At 52.0% G+C, this 19,250-nt stretch overlaps 2 protein-coding genes across 2 annotated transcripts in view; one reads left to right on the top strand and one right to left on the bottom strand.

Annotated features, from left to right (window-relative positions):
• Positions 1 to 2,212: 2,212 nt before the first annotated feature.
• On the bottom strand, positions 2,213 to 5,936 carry OAZ1 (ornithine decarboxylase antizyme 1). The gene is given in 6 exon segments (XM_066205543.1): positions 2,213 to 2,662; positions 2,776 to 2,861; positions 3,388 to 3,560; positions 3,669 to 3,755; positions 3,757 to 3,814; positions 5,762 to 5,936. Coding segments are annotated over 6 exon segments (651 nt in total). The 5' UTR covers positions 5,878 to 5,936; the 3' UTR covers positions 2,213 to 2,531.
• An 8,532-nt stretch (positions 5,937 to 14,468) lies between these two features.
• The window catches only part of LOC136302226 (cilia- and flagella-associated protein 251-like), a 24,205-nt gene continuing 19,423 nt past the window's right edge, over positions 14,469 to 19,250 (top strand). The window contains exon 1 of the mRNA XM_066205605.1: positions 14,469 to 14,485. The gene's annotated coding sequence lies outside the window, so the exon portion shown is untranslated. The remainder of the gene's footprint in view (positions 14,486 to 19,250) is intronic.

Raw genomic sequence — 19,250 nt, 5'->3', positions numbered from 1 at the left:
TCCAAACGACGTGTGGACGTGGCACCTGGGGACATGGGGCAGTGGTGATGGGATAATGGTCGGACTCGATGATCTTCGGAGGTTTTTCCAACCTGAACAATTCCATGATTCAGTGACTCCATCAGCTGACAGCAGCAGGGCTGTGCACACAGTGGGACAGAGCCTCCCCACGCCTGCTGTGCCCATGCATGTGGCAGTGGCTCCCCAGGCCACCACCAGCGCCTGGGGCATGGCTGGGGTGGGGAGGATTCCTCCTAGGAGCCTGTGAGCTCCAAAAAAACAAACCAGATCTGGCACCCTCTCAAGATGCAGAGAGCAGCTCAGTCCCAGCTCCCTGGTTGGCTTGCTCCCACCTGGAGCAGCACCCAAATCCCCCAGTGCAGCCTCCCTGCCCGGGCTGGACCCCATCAAGGCTGGCACAGAAACGGGGTTCAGATCTCATCCCAGGCTCTGGGGCCGGCACTGGGTGCCCCGGCAGAGCCCAGCCCTGCTGTCCCTGTGGCTCCTGCAGTATTTGCCGTGGCTACGAGAGGGCAGTAAAGGCCGCGGCACAGCCCCGCATCCCGGGAGCACAAAGCCAAACCCGCTGCCCTGGCTGCTGCAGGCCCCGGCCGGCAGCTCCAAGGACCCACAGCACTCCGGCTCTGGCTTCCAGCGTGGGTGACCCCCGCCCCTGCTGCCAGGAGCAGCCAAAGTCAGCAAAACGTCCCGTGGAGGCAGGACCAGGCACGTTCCCCACTCCCGTCCCCGTGGAGAGCACAACGTGGCACTGGTACCACGTTACAGAGGAAAACAGGGATTTGTCCAGATAACCAGTGCAGCAAGTTCAGCCCTGTGCCAGCCTGTTGAGCGAAACAAGGACATCCTCCCCTGGTCATGCCACCACCATGAAATCCTGGAGTATCCTGAGCTGGAAGGGACCCTCAGGGATCATCAGTGCAACCCCTGTCCCTGCACAGACACCCCAACAATCCCACCCTGAGCATCCCTGAGAGCGTTGTCCAAACACTCCTGGAGCTCTGGCAGCCTCGGGGCTGGGACCATTCCCTGGGGAGCCTGGGCAGTGCCCCAGCAGCCTCGGAGGGAAGAACCTTTCCCTGAGCTCCATCCCAAACCTGCCCCAGCTCAGCTTTGTGCAGTTCCCCAGAGTCCTGGCACTGGCCTGCCAAAAATCCCTCCAGGACAAGCACAACTGTACGAGAGACCTGGGAGCCAATTAAAGAGCCCAGCAAGAGCCCCCACTTTGCACCACAGCACTGCTCACACACCCCCAGGTTACTCTGCGCATCTCCAAGGGGTTTCAGGGAATATTTCAGTGTATTCCATGGGATTCCAGCACCGCTGAGCCCAGGGATGGGCTGTGGGGGAAACTTTAGGCTCTCACTCGCACATTTCACAGCACTCAGCCCTCCCTGTGCCCCAGAGACTTCTACTCACACCCAGCAGAACCAGCTGAAATAAACCCATCCCAGGATACCCCGCTCCAAGGCTTTATAGGGGAAAGATTCATCAGCTCCAACAGTGCCAGACAAGCCTGCAAGTACTGAAAAACATGGGAATACCACACTTTAAAGCTCAGCCCCTTTGGAGACTTACTTGTTTTAACTTCAGTTGAAGTTTTGTTAATTCCAGCATCACAAAGAGCCCCTTTCCCTTCTGCTCACCATCCCGGACATCAAGGGGTGTCTGTAGACCCTGAGCACAGCCCCCTCCTCACCCTCCAACCACAATCTGCCCCACCAAGAATCCTGCCCAGCCTGTGCCCCCACTGAGCTGCAGGAGTGCCACAAACCTTCCCAGCTCACAGCCAGAACTCCTGGAGTCACCCTGCACACACTGGAAAGGCTGCACTGTTAAGGGAACACTGAAACTCCAGGTATTTAAGTTGCATATTTGGTATTCAAAGCAGCCACGGGCTGAGCTGATCACGTTCCACTTGAGACTTCCCAACCAAATCACACCCTGAATGTCCTATAAAACACTCCCAGAGCAGGGAAGCACTGGTCCTAATTACCACACCTGCTAATTATTCACTAGAAGTAGACTTTTCCAGGGTTGCTGGATTATTCCAAGCCCTGTCAGAGCACATCCATGAGTTCCAGTGAAGCAAAGAACGAGCAAAGCCTTTCCACACCTGCAACTTTAATGGTTGGGGCAGTTCCAGAGCCACCTCTTCAAGAGTGCAAGTCTTTAAACAGCTTAAAACCAGCAATAAAAAGTAAAATATAAATTTTTATTTAGAATTAAAGCAAATACTTCAGTATCACAAACACAATATTAAACTTCAAGAAATATACTGCTAAATTTGGAGGGAGCATTTATTTTTTTTTTTTTGCACAACCACGACATGCGCACAAAATCCAGAGAAAAGATGTGGAGTCTGAAATTTTCAACATCTCACCACCAAAGCAGCTGGGTCACACAAGGTTTCGTACAAGAGTTAAGATAGACTGGAATAAGATGTTGACAAAATTTCTACAGAATCATCTTTATAGACAACAAGAAAGCTCTAAAGAGGCAAACATTGCAATCTAGTCTTCTTCTGCTGAGTCTCTCTCAAACGTGTAGGCCATGAAGCAAGCATCTGGTCTCTTGGGGACAAGGGGATGCCCTGGTCTCACAATCTCAAAGCCCAAAAAGCTGAAAGTACGGAGCAGTGCAGCTAGAAAATAAAACAGGAGACAGGTTTCACTCATAGGATACTGAAAAAAAAAACCCCCTTGAATTTCCACCAAAAGGCATTTTTGTGTGTCTGGAGGCACAGGGAACACCCACCTCTGTCATCTCTGTTCTTGTGGAAACAGATGAACACGTGTTCAACTCGGAGCTGTTCTTCAGCAAACTCGAGAAGAACTGCAAAACTGCAAGAGAAATGCCAGGGGCTCAGTGCCTGTGGAACAGGGAATGTCCTGGGATGGGAGGGACCCCCAGGGACCATCCAGGCCAACCCCTGGCCCTGCACAGGCACCCCAACAATCCCACCCTGAGCACTGTCCAAATGCTCCTGGAGCTCTGGCAGCAAATGCTTCTTCAGGGAGTTTAGCAAGGCCCTGAGAGCCAATCCACACAGGAATTCCTAAGGAAGAGGCACAGGCTGGAGCCTCACACCACCAGATCCCTGAACAACAGGCAGAACTCAGGGGCAGGACTCCTCAGTGGTACAGAAAATGTGTTTGTGACACAGCAGAAGGAGCTGCAGGGATAGACTCAAACCAGTCTGAAATCCCAGACTTTGGGCTGGTTCTGCCTGCAGCCCTGAAACCAGGCTCATAGAGAGCCTCAAGTACCAAAATTAAACTTAAGCTTTCAAAATTCAAAGAGCAAAGTGTTCTCCCATCCCACTGAGAGGTCTGACGTTAACACACAGCCAAGTTTTCCCTGGCCCACCTGTCCTTGCTCCCCTCAGGCAGAGCACCACTGGGAATTTCGATGTAGAGGTTGTTGTTGTTCAGCACTGCTCTCCAACTGATGTGTTTGGCATCTGTAAGCCTTGACTGGACATTGAGAATTCTTGTCCTGTTGTTAGGTGTTAGTTCTTCTGTGACATTCAGCCGATTATCCTGCAGCAGGGAGAAGGGCAGAGTTGTTTTTCCATTCATTTTTGGTGGAGGGATCAAGGCAGGGAATGCTGCCAAGCTCACCACGAGCCATTTGCTCCTCATACTCACCGAATAAAATAAATTAGCTGAAAGATTGTGATCCCTCTGACTATTCCCTCGCCCACCTGGGATCTTCAGGGGTGGGTGAGGGACATCAGGAGCACCACCGAGGCCCCGGACCCAGGTTACTACAGCAATTGAAGGGAACCCTGGAACTGCAAAGGGAGCATGGTTAGACAGGCAGGAAGGCTTGGACAAAACCCTGGGACTTCCAGGATTTAAACAGTGTTTAAAAAACCCAAACCTAGGCCAAAGGACTCCTCCCACTGCAAGTGGGAAGACAAAGGAAGCCCCACACCAGGGGCAGGGACAGTGCCCAGGGAGCTGCCACTGCAGAATTCTGAGTGCAGACTCACTTGGAGGTGAAAAATACTCCGGCCGAGTGAGCCAGGGGCGTCTCTGTGCCAGGGCAGGCCCGATCTGACCTCATGAGAAGAACCTTTCTGCAGGAACTTGCTGTTTTCTGCCCTCCTTGTTGTCAGGCAGCACAAACCCCCAGCCCAGCAAGGCAGGGATCACTTTTCCCTGGGATAATTCCCCGCCAGACCTTCCCAGCTCGAGGCCAGGCAATTCCAGGGAATCATCTCCACAGAGGGAATCAGCTCAGCTGGAGCTGACGCCACACCTGAACCTCTGCAAAACCTCGGCAAACACCTCCAGACCTCTTCCCACTGAATTCCTCAGAGCTACTCCGCAGCGCTCCGCGCTCGGAGGAGAAAAACACGGCATTTCTGAAGACGCGAGGAATATCTTTTAAGTTTCTCCCCATCCCTTTTCAAGGCTGTCTCACTCCTCCCGTGGCAGAGCAGCGCTGGCCCCTCCCTCTGCACCATCCTTCACCCGCAGGCTCCACTCTTGAGTTGCGTCATCTCAGCAGATGCAGCAATCGAGGCCCTTGGGGGAATTTTCACAATCGTCCTGTCTCCGGGTGCCAGCAGCAGCCACTGCAGCCATTTGCAAATCCGAATAAACAGCTACAAAAATAATCCACCATTTTGCACCCGAGCTGCGGGGTTTGGATTGGTTTGGGTTTTTTTTTTTTTTTTTTTAATGAGCTTGAAACTTGTGATGAATAATCCGTATTAGAAAGGCTGGGAATGGGCAGAGAGGTTAAATATTATGTGCTGGAAGGTAAATTATATTTATGTTTTAACGTGAAGCAAGCGCAACAAATGTGAAGTTTCCTTGAAAATAGAAAATCTGTGCTAACTGAACGCGTTATTTTAATTAAATTAGTCTCCAACACATTATTTTTCAGCTCTTTGAAAGAGACGTTTTTCTTTAGCACCAACACTATTTATTTTTATCTGAGAATGACTGTGAACTATACATCGCTAATTTCCCTTACAAATAAACCTTTAAAAACCTTTTCCAAAGGTCTGCTGTGGCAATCTTTCACAATTTCACCTTTCTGCCCCAAAAAATGTGGTGCAGAGGAAGCTTTGCAACCATGAATATATTTTAGTGATGTTTACGTGCACTTAGGGAGAAAAAACCCATCTTTAACCCGCAGTTAAATACAAAAACGGTTGGAAAACTCCTTCCACAGTCCACACACGAGGTGGAAAGGGCAGATTGATTTCCTGAGCATCCATCACTCCACAGCAGCCACCTTAATTCAGGCATTTTCTTTCTTCTCAGCACCTGTGGGGGCTGCTTAATCCTTCGGTTGAGTTTTTAACCAACAGCTCTCGTAACACTCTTACCCTCGATTAGTTTTGCGGAGCATCCACGGTTACATAAGGGGATAACAGCCTTCAATCCTTCGATATATTCGCCTAATTGTCGTTTTCCCCCTCGAGCCCACCCCCCCCCACCCCAGCCCTGCCCGGAGCCTCTCCCAGCCCGGGGGTGCCCTCGGGGGTCCCTCCCAGGGCCGGGCCAGCGCTGGGGCCTCAAACTCATCCTTTTTTTGTGGTTTTTTCCACCCTCCCCTACCGCCTCTCCCCGCGCGGCGGGGGCCAGGCCGCCCCTCCCCCGCTGGCCACGCAGCGTCCCCCGCCCCTCTCCGGCCACCAGGGAGGCGACAACGAGGATGAGGAAGAGGAATGAGGCAGCGAGCGCCCTGCGGTGAGAGGCTGAGGGAGGCCGCGGCGCCTCACCTGCTCTGTCCGGTACTGAGGCTCAGCACAGCGGGCATGATGGTGCTTTTATTCCCCTCTTTCTCTCTAGCGAAGCAGTGGCTGTTGAGTATCCGTTGCAGGGAGGATTTCACCATCCGGCCGCTCTGGTCCGAACCCCGAAACCCTCCGCCGCCTCCTCCCCCGCTCCCCAGGCGCTGCTACACAAAATGGCACCGTGGCCGCAGTACCTCCTTATATACCTTCCCTCTTCCACGCCCCCCACGAGACCGCGCCCCTCAGCGAGTGCCACGCCTTCCTACGGATAGGCGTCTTCTATTGGACTGTTAAGGTGTCGATTAGAAAATCTCGCTGTCTATTGGCTGAGCTTAGCGCGGGGGGCGGGACATGGGCCTGGGGTGCTGCGCGGGGGGCGGGGGGTGGCGGCGCGTGATTGGCTGCGCGGGCCCCGGGTGGGCGGGGCCTGGCGGGGCATCGGCCGGCGGGCGCCCCGCAACCCCTCACTGCCCTCGGAGCCGCCGGTTCGAGTCCCGCGCCCGCGCCCCGCCCGGCCGAGGTAACCGGGGGGGCCGGGGGAGGAGCGGGCTGTGAGGGAGCGCAGGGAGGGAGAGACGCGAAGACTCGTGGAAAGCGATGGAAAAACACGGACAGACCCGTGGGGTGCAGCCCTGGAGCTGGAAGCAGCAGAGGGGCGGCAGCAGGACCCCCTGTGGGACCACCGCCGCCCTCAGAGCTTCGCACTAAGCTCGGTGCTGAGGGGAAACTTTTAATTAAGAACTGGTAATAAACCCCGCCACGAGTAGTGGGGAGGATCCCTGAAAGGTCCGGCTGGGGTTGTGACCTGGTTTTGTTTGGGTTGGTCCACATCGGTCTGGCTGTGGTTTATGGATTTACAGGGAAATAGGGATGGGGAGTAGTTGGTTTGTGGATTTAGAGTGGAATAAGGATGGGAAATAGTTGGTTCATGGATTTAGAAGGGAATAGGGATGAGGAATAGTTAGGTCAAGGATTTATAAGGGAACAGGGATGGGTAACAGTTAGTTTATGGGTTTATAGTGGAAAAGGGATAAGGAATGGATGGTTTATGGATTAATAGGGGAATAGGGATGGGGAATGGTTGGTTCATGGATTTAGAGTTAAATAGGGATGAGGAAAGGTTGGTGCATAGATTTATAGCAAAATGGGGATAAGGAAGGGTTGGTTTATGGATTTATACGGGAGTAGGGATGGGAAATGGTTGATTTATAGGGGAATGGGGTGGGGAACAGTTGGATCATGGATTTATAGAGGAATGGGGATGGGGAACAGTTGGTTTATGGATCAGTAGGGGTCTGGGGTTGGGGAATGGTTGACAGTGGTGATCTTTTAGGTTAAAAAAGTTAAAAGGCTGAAGCGTTTTTGCTGTGCCTTCATGAGGAAGTGGGTAAATCCTGGTTATTTACCCAGCAGAAGTTGGGCTCACCCCAGTAACAGCCAACCTGTGCCCTCTGCTTTCCATCTCCTGCCCGGGGCTTGGAAATCCGAGGCTTGGGGATGTGGTTGGGTCTTTCTGCAGTCCCACGACAAGAACAGCCCGGAGGAAAGGATGGGAATTTGGAAATGGGACACCCCCACTGCTCTTCTGGATGGGATTGATGGAAACACAGCTTCATCCCTTGGGGGTGAGGGTCAGCCCTCAAAATCCATCTTAAAGCAGCAAATGCGCACAAAAAGCTAAATAGGTCGTCGTTCCCATGGGTCTGGGAGTTGGATCTTTGGCTGAGCCATTTCTGACAATTTCAGCCTGAAAACCAAGGCAGAGGCACATCCTGAGCAATGGATTTTATCCTGTATGGAGAGCTCAAAATAGTGGTGTAAGTGATGGTGTTTGCAGGCAGGGATGCCTTGTAACTTAAATGGGGAAAGGTGTTTATAGAACCAAAGAAAACTGCTAAAGATACATTGTAAATTTTTTTAAATCATCATTTTAATTTTAATTTAATCATTTTGATTTTCCATTAAAAAAACTTGTAGATGGCTCCATTTCTTTTTTTCTTCATCAACTCAGGCCCCAACAAACCCGTTTTATTGCCTGCAGCTACCAGAGGTGCATTTGGCCACTTCTTAGGGGGTTTTATTACTACCTTATTTTTGTTTGCTTGAAAATAAATGATGATGATGCAGGAGCTCTGAGCACAATGGATCGATTGGCTCCACTTTGCAGAGGGATCATTGTCTGAATCTCCACCCACCTTTTGTGTCCCGAAGCTGCCGGGGTGAGCCGGGATGGAACAAAGTGCCGTTGCCAAAATAAAGCCGCGTCTGCTCTGCTGCAGCTCAGAGGAGAAGCCTGGCCTGGCCAGCAGCCAGGGGAGCATCTAAGAGTCCTGGAAAGTAAAAGGGATGAGGGGGAAAAGTCCTTTTCCTGCTGCAGGCCTCTGCCCTTAGCTCCCAGAACACGACATAAACGGAGCTTGTGCTCACCTCACTCTCGAGATTTGGGTGTTGATTTATGGAGGGGAAACTCTTCTGTTTAATGCATTACCCAGAGTCCAGCCTGAAACAATGGGATGGCTGCAATTCCGGAATATCCGGACCACACGGAGCACATCAGAGGAGATTTGGCAGTGCCTGGTTTGTGTGCTGTGTTAGGAAGGTTTTCCTGCTGGGGGTGGAGGTGTCAGGGGGTGGAAGGGCCGCATTAGCATTCGGTGATAGATTTCATTATTTCCAATAATGGCATTTATTATTCCTGTAGTAATCCGGCTGTAATTCCTTATAATGGCTCTGTGTGAGGGGAATCAGCGCTGCAGCTGTTTCCTCTTCCCTGTGAACTGGGAGCAGCTTTGCCCTTTGAATCCCTGTCACCTCCATGGTCCATCACTCCATTTCACAGCTGAGTGCCTGGAGAGCTCCGGGAGCTCTGCGCTCTGCAAAAAGCCCAACCAACCTGTGCTGGGTTTGTGTTTAACACCACGGGGGATTAATTCCAGCTGCAGTTTTGCTGAGATAGCCTGGCTTCCACTTTAGCAGGGACAGTGATTCATAAATCCTCACACAGAAGCCTCTGACTCACAATTTTGGGATTACGGCTGTGGCAGTTGGAGATGTTGCCATCCCCAGCTGGTTTTTCACCCCTGGTTTGCTGCGATTGCCCTTCTTGTGGCAGAGTAACTCTGTAGCAGAGTTGTTGTTCCAGCTGCATTCCCAGTTTGGCATCACAGTCCCTGGAATTACCTAATTCAGGGGGCAGTGAACCCTGACAGTCTGAGCAGCCCAGCTCTGCTGTGGCACAGCAGCTTTCAACACACAGGGAAGAGACACAGGATCCCAGAAGATGCTGAGTTGGATCCCACAGGGATCATTGATCCAGCCCCTGTCCCTGCACAGACACCGCAACAATCCCACCCTGAGCATCCCTGAGAGCGTTGTCCAAACGCTCCTGGAGCTCTGGCAGCCTCGGGGCTGGGACCATTCCCTGGGGAGCCTGGGCAGTGCCCCAGCAGCCTCGGGGGGAAGAACCTTTCCCTGAGCTCCATCCCAAGGCCTGACACAGCTCCAGCCCTTCCTGGGCTCCTGTCCCTGTCCCAGAGCAGAGCTCAGCCCCGGCCCCTCTGCCTCCCCTCGGGCGGAGCTGCAGCCCCCGAGGAGCCTCCCCTCAGTCTCCTCTGCTTCAGCTGAACCAGCCAAGTGCCCTCAGGTTCTCCTCAGACCCTTCCCCAGCTCCGTGTCCCTCCTTTGGACACTCTCCAACAGCTTTGGATCCTTCTTTATTTCTTTATTGCATTGCATTTTTACAACCATTGCAAACAGAGAATCTCATCCGTCACGTTCATGCCAAATCCTGTGCAGGTGTCCTCAAACACACAAAGTCCTCCTCACTCCAGCTACCACAGCCTTCCCCTCTCCAACAACTGCATTTCCAAGGACCCTCCCAGTCCCACAGCCTGGAGCTTGTGTCAGTTCCCAGCTGCTGAAGGAGCTCCCCAGAGAGCCCCCAGCAGGTCCCAGTTGCTCTGTGCTCTTACTCCAAGCAGGTCACAGCAACTGGGCTGCCTGAAACCTCCTGGGGAAGAATCTTGTACAGCCTGAGTTACCCAATAACCAGAGCAGTTAATGAGAAAAGGACAGAAGCACCAATCTCTGTTGGGGATCTAAGTTGAAATTGTTGCAGGCTGAGAAAAGCCAATAAATTGGTTTTCCCAGATTTTCCTTTCTCAGCCTGTTTCCTTCTGCTTTTTACCCTCTTTTCGCAAAAGAGGCCTCAAACAGTAGTTAAAATCACCAGTCAGTGATTCTTTGTCAAGCTTTAATGGGTTTTACTTCCCGAAATAGTCTGGAAGAAGAGTTTATAGCAGCACAGGAAGAAAACCAGAATGAGAACTGTTGTGAACGTATTGGAGTAAGAAATGGCTGTGGGATAAGTAACTGTCTTCCCTGTTCCCTGTGTTTTCAGGTGTGCAAGATCAGATAACACAGGATCGGTGCTTAGAAAGATGTTCAGGAGCTGAAACACTCATAAACCTCCTCCGGTTCTGAAATCCTGCACGTTGAAACCACAGCTCTGTAGCATCATTTATTCCAAGAAGGAAAGATAAACCCTTCTGTCATTTAGGTGATTAAAGCAGGATTAAATCACACAGCTGCAAAAACTGCTGCTTCTGCCTGGTTTGCTGCCACTGGTGGAGCTGAGGCTGCTCCTGCATCCGTGTTCTAGAGGAGCAACAAAGCTCCAGGGAAGGGGAATGGGACAAAAATCCTTTCTGACAAGTAGCAGAAAGCCCTGTGTGTTTTGTGCTTTGCTGCATCACGCTGTCAGGGCTGTCCTGGAAAGTGGAAATGGATGTTTGTGGCGTTTAGCAGCATCAGGGGAATTCATCCTGCTCCGATTTGCTGACGAGGGAAGAACGACAGAGAGAAAAAACATGAGCTCCCTTCCAAAGCATGTGCAGTCCATGCATGGCATTGCCCATTTAGTACCTCCCCCAAAATGGGAATAAAATATATTAATTTATTAATTTATTGAAGCAGGCTTTAAAATCAAGTGGATCTGATTGCCTTTGCTCTCTATTCCGCTGCTTGTACTTGCAGTTTTGAGAGGTGTCTAGAGATGCAGCCAAGCACCAAAACAGGACAGAAGCTGAGGCAGAGACGTCCATCAGGACATGTTTTCATAGAAATCATTGTCTGTGATGACTTCACCCTGTAATTTAGCTGATTTTAGTCATGGAATAATTTAAATGTTCCTGTTGGTCAGCTCTCTGTGGAGACAAAGGACGGCAGAAGCTTGTGAGGCTTTATCAAAACACTGGACAGTGTTATTTCCAAACTTATCAGGCCTCTATTTTATAAGTCTTATTTTAACAATGGCTCTTAAATCTATCCCTCTCCTTCCTTAGTACTTCTGGTTCATCTCCTCACAGGTAACAGTTAAGTACCAGTTATCTAATTTTAAATACTCCCCCACTAAATCACTCTTTAGTGTGTCAGAATCTATTCTGATCTTTGTGGGGCAAGTAATTAGAACACCTTTTCTAGCTGGAAAACTCTCCTCATTTTCATTGTCATGCCTGTGAGGATGATTTCATTTGAAGGTCAGGTTTTCTGCAGACCCACTTGTGCTGGAAGGAGGCTCTGCCAAATGAAGCCAGAATTTTTAGGTGTTTACCAGCACAGGGAAGAATTTGTTTTTCCAAGATCTTTGGGAGATACTGAACTAGAAGAAAACAGTCATCAGGCCAACAAAAAAAAGTCTGTACTCTCACCAAAAAAAACTTTGGAGCTCTGTTTTTCCACTTCAAAACAGCTGGCACGGAGAGGGATTTAATGCAGATGAGGTAATAGGTGTTAAAAATACTGTAAATTCTCGTTTATCTGAATTAGGGGTGGAATCCAACCTCACCTGGGCACCTGGGAAAGGCTGAGTTCTTTTTGCGTCTGCAGGATCAAACTGAGCAGCTTCCACATTAAAATAACGTGGGGGCAGGGGAGGGAGGTTGAAGTGGGAACAGGAAATCAGCTGGAAAGGGACTTGGCCAAGAGCAGGAGCCACAAGGAACACTCAGAGGGTGGCACCTTACGATTTCTGGGAAGGAAATGTGCTGGGGCACTTTGTTGTTGTGGGTCTGTAATTTAGGGATAATGTTCCACAACACCGATTCCTGTATTGATTTTTCTCTGGCTGTTGTTGCCAGTTATGAACAAATGGCCCTGAGGAATTTGGAGGTGGTTGCAACAGTCAAGTGGAAGACGTTGCAACAGCCTCCCTTCCCCACCCCATTTTCTGTTTCGTTTCTGCTGGGCCAGAGGCAGCTCAGCTCCAGCCCCTCTCCGGAGTTACCCAGAGGTGATGGAGCTCTGGTTCTTGCTGAGGAGTCACGCAGGGGAGTTCATGTGGGGAGGGGAAAAAGCCCTGTCCCTCCTGTTGGCGTGGAGAGGGCAGTGGGGCCCTGAGCAAACCCTCTGCCAACCCCTCCGCAGTCAATCCCACCACGATCAGCATTTCAGGCTCCCTGGGATTCCTCCATGAACATTCTCCTTCCCCTCGCTTGCTTGCTGGAGACTTTGTGTGATGGATTTAGGAGTTTGTTTTCTGTTGCCATTTCCCCCGTCCCCTCCAGAATCCACCACTCTCCGAGGTTTCCCTGCAGGACAATCCCCTTGCCCCGCTGGGAAGGGGAATGGGACAGCCTGGCTTGTTTTCCTCCAGTTCCTCTTGTGCTTGGATCAGGCAGCCTCAGGGATGAGGAAGTGCAGGGTGCAGCCCTGCTTTTGTAACCCCTCATTTCGTTTGGAAATGTTATCCAAACAAACAGCTGCCAGCAGGATGAGCGTTAAGACCTGTGCGGAGGCTGCTCTGTCAGAAACCAGCTCGGAGTGAGCTTTGCCTGCTGAAACGTTTCACCCAGCAGCTCATTAGCATGGAGATACTCAAAGGAGACTTTCCCCCCCGACTAGATCGTGCCCGTGATAAGAGCATTAACGAGCATATTTTCCCATAAATAAAATGAGCAGGCCTGGAGGGCAGGGAAGGTTATTTTGCCTGGATTCAGTTCTGTCCCACGCCGACCCCTCGGAGACTTGGGGCTGAGGGAGCCAGTTCACCCTGAGAGCGAGCCAGAGACCAGCAGGCAAAGGGGGATTTCTTCCAGCTCTGTGTGCTCCACACTGCTTTATTTTGGGGATAATCCACGTGAATTCTGTTCACTGGCCACAACTCCCTGTGCTCAGGGCCAGGGCAGCCCTTGGGGTGCTGCAGGAGGGACAGGAAGGTCCAGTTTTGGTAGAACATTTCTTTTGCCAGGCTGTTTTTTGAGCTGCAGGAGGGGCAGGAAGGTGCAGCCTGGGGAAAGCTGCTCTGGCCAGGCTGTTTTTTTGAGCTGCGGGCGCCCTCGTGCTCTCTGCATCCGTGTCTGAACCAATATTTACTCAGGGCTCTGTGTACTGGGATTGTCAGCAATCCCTGCAGTGAGAGCAGGGCTGGAGCCAGCATCAGCCCAGCTTAGCAGCTTCCCTTGTTTACATCTTTTTGAAGAATACTCCTGACTTCCAGGCTGGGGAGAGGTGGCAGCGGGACAGCTCTGGTGAGCCCGAGCCCTCCCTGCAGCAACCTGCCCACCCCAGAGCCTCTGCAGCCAAAAATCCCCTCTGGAAGTGGGTGGGCAGCAGCCCCCCAGCCTGGGCAGGCCTCGGCATCTCCCCAGGAAGTGACAAACCTGCTGTGGAAGTGATAAAGTCCAAAGACTCGGTGCTCCCTAAGGGACTGACAGCAAAGGAGCCCCCAGGCTGCCACCCCGCTCAGGAGTGGAGGCTTTTAAACGAAGGCAGCTCCAGTTCAGTGCCAGATTTTTCCAGTTTTCTCAAAGGGTTTTATTTATGAAGCTGTTCTAGGTACAGATTAACTTCCCCTGCCTCTGGTTGGTCATTAACTCTGGGAGAAGCTGAGGTTTGAAGGGTTCATTGCTCGAGGAGAGGGGTGAGCACTGCAGTGTTTCACAGCCACGCTCCCGGGGTGCCTGTCCTGGTGTTTCCAGGGAAGTCAGACTTTAGGGAGCTGTTTATTCCCGTGTGTCCTGCTGTGTATGTCACACGCAGACACCCGGACTCCTCTTTGGGAAGGCAAAACCCCACTTCCAGCAGAGCTCAGCACGTGCCCTGAGCTCCTAATGAGACCAGCAGATTTCCTAAGGTGCTGGAAGATAAAGAGGTGGCATAAGGAAGGTAAAGACCCTTGAAATTACTGCTCCGGCTTGGAGCTGTGACCTACTTAGTTTGATTTCCTGCCCACGGTGACTTTTGGCAGCTACTTCAGGTGATGAGCTGAAACCCTCCCTCCTCAGCGGTGTGTGGAAGACTGGGAATGGCTGTGACTACTGGAAATAGACTGGACGGGAGCTGAGATTTAGTTCTGAAAGGTGTTTTCTGGGGTATTTAGCACCTTTCTGATTCTCTATAAATGTTTGTCTGTTCCTGGGTCAGAGTTTCCCTGTTGGGAAATGTTTTCAGTAAATGCAGGTGGTGCTCTGCCTTCCTGCTGCTTCCCTGGACTTTTGTCCTCCAGCACTTTCATTTCTCAGCTCCCAGCTCCTCGTTCCCCTTGACGTTCCCGTGTTTGTTTGACTTCGCACACAGTCCCATCCTGGGGCCAGGATCATGGACTGGGCACTCTCAGCCCATCTTCGGCCTCCTTGGGCTCATTAGGAAGGAAAATGTCCCCAGGAATCCTTGAAGGAACGGGATGTGACAGGAAGCAATGGGAGTCTGCAGGTCAGTCCTTAGCAGCTGTCCGCTCCGCTCTGCAGCTTTGCTAAACCCAGGCTCGGGTTTAACGTTAGACCTGATCCCTGCAGGGCGGATCCCACAGCATCCCTGGGCCGCGGGCATTCCAGACACAGGGAGCACAGGGTGTGTGCTTTGTGTGTTTGGGCTCCCCCGTGACCCCCTGCAGCCCCTCTGGAGCTGTAATTCCAGCAGGAGCTGCCCCGTGTCCCTGGATGGGAAGATGCGGGTGGGAGAAGGCAGAGCTGAGGTGGGAGCTGATCCCACTGTGCTGCTCCCTCCCTTCTCTGTGGAAGATGGACTGGGGGGAGTTCGGGTCGCTTTGAAAAGTCTCCTTTGTAAAGAACGCTCCAAAGCAAAATGTTAATTTTAACCCAAATTATCTGTCCTAATCCTACCTCAACTCCCCTTATTTTTCTTTCATTGGTCTCTTTATTGCCTTTAAAAGTATGGGAGATCGCTTTGGCAGTGATAATCATGTTTAATTCTCTTTTCTATCACACTTGGCTTGTTTTCCCATGGTTTCCTCGCTGTTTGGCATTGGCAGGTTTATGTTCTGCAATTTTAAGATTTTAACTGTGATCAGGAATATTCCTATGGGGGGGAACTGCTTTCCCCATGTTATGGAGGTTGCTGTTATCAGTTTATAGAAAACTGGATTTATTTTATCATTCTCAGGGTGATGGTGATGGACAGGAGCCACCCCTGTCATTGTCACACGACACAAATGGCACCAAAACTCTGGTTCTTTGTGTCATTTCTCTCAGTGTCCCTGGGACTCGGAGAACTCTGAATTTCAACAACAATCCTTTCCTGAGGCTTCCATGCAAAGCAACGCAAATAAAGTTAATTGATATAATTAAGCCTTTATCATTCTGGTCCAAACTGTGACACTGAGGCTGGGACACCAGGGTGTTCCAGCTGCTTCAGGAATGGTGTTTCCAGGTCTCTGTGGGATGTGGAGGGTCCTTGGGGTCCCTGCTGGCAGGCAGCAGCAGTTCTGTGTCCAGCTTTGGACAGAGGGGATCAGAGAAGCCCATTTCATGTCACAGGAGGTGTTAGTTGCCATTATAGAAGGACAAATAACCCAGGAGCCTGCCCTAAAAAAGGAAAGGCTTTTCAGGAGCCGTTCCTGACAAACCCACTCGGAAAACTCTTCAGGGAGAGGGAGGCCAACGTTCCCCTACACAATCCCTTCCAATACTTCGCTGTGTTTACTACTATAAAGTATTTGGGATTTTTTCCTTTAAATCCATGGCTGCTGTTCATCCCTCCCTTCCCACGGGCAGGAACAGTTTCTCTCCAGTCTGTCCTCACTGGATTCAGCCAGGACACATCCAAAGTCTTCTCTTTCATCCAAAATACTTACTAGTTCCAATGAGGCCTTTTTTCCATGACTTTTCCACCCCCCACACCCCCACCCCCACCCCCGACCTCCAGGTGTAACAGCTCTGACGCATTGGGAAGAAACTGGGATTTGGGAAAACAAGCTGTCCTTCATTTTCCTTGGAAACCAGCGATTGTTGCAGCTCTCCCAGATCCCTGCTCGTTAGAGTGTTTCGAAAATCTCCCATTCCCAGGGCATTCCCAATCCTTGGATTGACTCTTCATCTGGGAAGGTTTCAAGAGCTCTTGGTGCAGCTTTATGAGGACACTGAGCTTTCTCTGCCTGCAAGGTTTGGCTTCCCAGTTTGGAGACCTGGATGTGGGATGTGTTTGCTGTTGGAGGGATAGGGCTGGGAGGGACCTTCTGAGCCCAATGCTGCTGTCCACCTGTGGTCCAAGGATTCACAGAGGCACAGAGCTCCCCCTTCAGCCCCCAGAGTGTCCCTTCCACAAGCTGGGAGCTCTCAGAGTTACAGAGCTCCTTTTTCATTCCAGTGAGATTTATTTTAGCCAATTTTTATCCCCAGTTGGTTTCATGCCAGCATTGTCTTTATGCTTAAATTGGCATCTTGGCTGTCTCTCGGTGCTTTTGTGTGTAGCAATCCAACCCCTTTGTTTTGGTAGGCAAAGCAAACTGAGACTTTCCTCTGTAAATCTTCCTTTCTTCTTTCCCTGCTTCTTGTCAAGGAAGCCTCTCAGCCGTCCAGAATCATTCCCACACAAGTTATTTACAGAAACCCTCTCTCCACGGCCACCTAAGTGCCATCACCTCTTAGGTAAAATCCAAGTGTTTCTAAATTCATTTGCTGGATGTTGGAAAAGGAGCTAAAAAAGCACAAACACCCAAGCAGAGCAAGGAGGGAAGAATTCGGCACATCTCTGTGGTGGGGTTATGATTTGACATGGATCACAGAATCATGGAATCATGAAATGCTTTGGGTTGGAGGGACCTTAAAGCCCATTCCTTCCCAATATCCCATCTAAATGTCGCTGTTGGATCCTCACACTGGATCCTGTGATCCCTGTGGGTCTCTGCTTGGATGTTCTGTTGAAAGCTGCCTCCAGTGGTCTGGCTAAGGGATCCAAACCAGCCCTGGCTGAGCCCCTGGGTCAAGAGGATGGAGGTGGAAGGAGTTTGGCAAAACCTCACTCTGCACCACAAAAATGTCACTTAGAGATCTCCCAGCAGGAGCCTGGGTCTGTTTAGCTCCTGTGTGCTGATCTTTGATAAGGAACTAAGAATTGTTGTGGGGTTTTTTGTGAAAACTGGGTGCTTTTCATATTTCTTCACAGCCAGAGCTAAGGGTTCTCTTGCCAGGGTTCCCACAAGACCAGGGGTGTTGTCCCTTCAGCCCTGAGTGCTCCCAGGGGGGTTTGACAGGAACACCCCAGGGAAGAAGAGCCAAAAGGGGCTCAGAAATGGTGCCGTGACTTGACGTGCAAGAGCAGCAAAGCTGCCAGACCAGAACGTGCCTCCTGCTGTCCTGCCGGCCCCAGAGACGGACATTTCAAAGTTCTTTTCATTGCAAAAGACTGAAGCTCTTATTTGGGGCTGATCTGGGTTATAAAAGTTGATCTTTTCACAGGTTTGACACATGGGGAGAGGATTTCTGAGGGCCAAGACCTCATCCCCTTCCTTCTGAGGGGGCTGAGGATGATACTCAGAGCCAGAGATGAAATTCCTCCTTCTGAAGAGAAACCCTTGGCAAGGGCTGGAGGAACAGGACTAGGGGGAATGGCTTTCAGTGCCAGAGGGCAGGGCTGGATGGGATATTGGTTGGGTGAGGGTGGGCAGGCCCTGGCACAGGGTGCCCAGAGCAGCTGTGGCTGCCCCTGGATCCCTGGCAGTGTCCCAGGCCAGGCTGGACGGGGCTTGGAGCACTCTGGGACAGTGGAAGGTGTCCCTGCCATGGCAGGGGTGGCACTGGATGGGCTTTAAGGTCCCTTCCAACACTGACCATACCAGGATTCTTTGAAAGGATTCAGGATGGAAAGGGAATCAGGGAGCAAGGGGAGAAGGATCCTGGCAAGGCTTTGCTTGACTTGGAGCTCACCTTGCTGTGCTTCAGGACTTGGACCCCCAGTTCCTGCCCCCTTTGGGGTGTCAGGGCATGGTGCTGAGGGTGCCCAGGGCTCCTTGCTCCCCTCTAAACCCTCTCCCCATGAACGTGGTGCCAGGATCCACCCTCAGCACGAGCACACCCTGTCCCCAGGGAGCAACCCTGGCATGGGGCAGGGGGTCTCCCGTGTGAGTGGAGGGGTTGGACCCCAGAAGAAATCGGGCCCAAGGCTGAAGCAAACACTGCTGTGAAGCCACAGTGGCCTCCTTCCTCCCCCAGACTGCATGAAAGACGATGGTGCCCCTAAACCCCGAGCCCTAAACCCACGGCTGTCTTCTCTCCGTGCCAAAGTCGCCCTGTCCCCTCTCCCTTCCCCTCCCCGGCCCTGGGCAGGGCAGAGTCCGTGCCTGGGCTGGGTGAGGCTGACTCAGAGCCGGCTTCAGCCATCCCCTGCCCAGGGAGCGGAGCTGGAGCATCTCCCCCGCTCCTCCCGTCCCCCGCACCTCGGCACCGGCGGCTGGAGCAAGACACGACCGGTCCCTGCATGTGCATCGCCTTTGTGTGCCGGGGATGAGCACGAACTGCTGCAGGGAAGCATTTCAACCAGGAAAACCATGCGGGGCTCGATTGTTCCCTGCATCCGTGGAAAATTACTCCAGTTCGCTCTCCCCTTTGCTCGAGCAGCTCCAAAACATGCGGGGAGGGGAGGGGGAGGAGGAGGAGGGAGGTGTCTGTGCCTTTGGGGTCGGAGCTGCTGCTTTTTTCTCTCTCTGCCTCTAAATGATTTATTCTGAAAGGCTCCTGCCTCGGTGTCACTGGGGCAGGCGCAGCAATCAGAAAGCGTTTTGGGGCCAGGCACTTAAATGTCACTGGGAAAAGAATAGGGAGTAATGAATCCCTGCCATCCCAGCGATGCGGCTCCATCCCCCATCCATGCCTCCCTCCCTCCCTCCCTCCCTCCCGTGCCCATCTGGTACAAGGAAAGGCAGATGGGAGAGGTGGCCGTGGCGGAGTGTGCCGGTCCCACTCCCGCGGGGGCTGTGCCCCATCCCTGAGCTCCTCTGGAGCACCGGGGGCACTTCCCTGGGCAGGAACGGACAGGGACAGGGGCAGGGACAGGGACAGGGACAGGGACAGGGACAGGGACAGGGACACACTCCAATTCTCAGTCGCCATCCTGCAGACTGCGGGTCCGTCCTTCTTTTTTAACCCGAATTTTTGGCTCGTTTGCTCGCCCTCATCCCCGACTCTTTTCCTCCTCCCTCTGCTCCCGGTGCTGCCCAGCTTTTTTCTTTACCTCCTGCTCT

This window comes from Chamaea fasciata, unplaced genomic scaffold (assembly GCF_029207755.1).
Source record: "Chamaea fasciata isolate MVZ Bird 193981 ecotype frontalis unplaced genomic scaffold, bChaFas1.0.hap1 SCAF_28, whole genome shotgun sequence".
In the NCBI taxonomy this organism is placed as follows: domain Eukaryota; kingdom Metazoa; phylum Chordata; class Aves; order Passeriformes; family Sylviidae; genus Chamaea; species Chamaea fasciata.
This window is presented reverse-complemented; position numbering and strand designations above follow the sequence as displayed.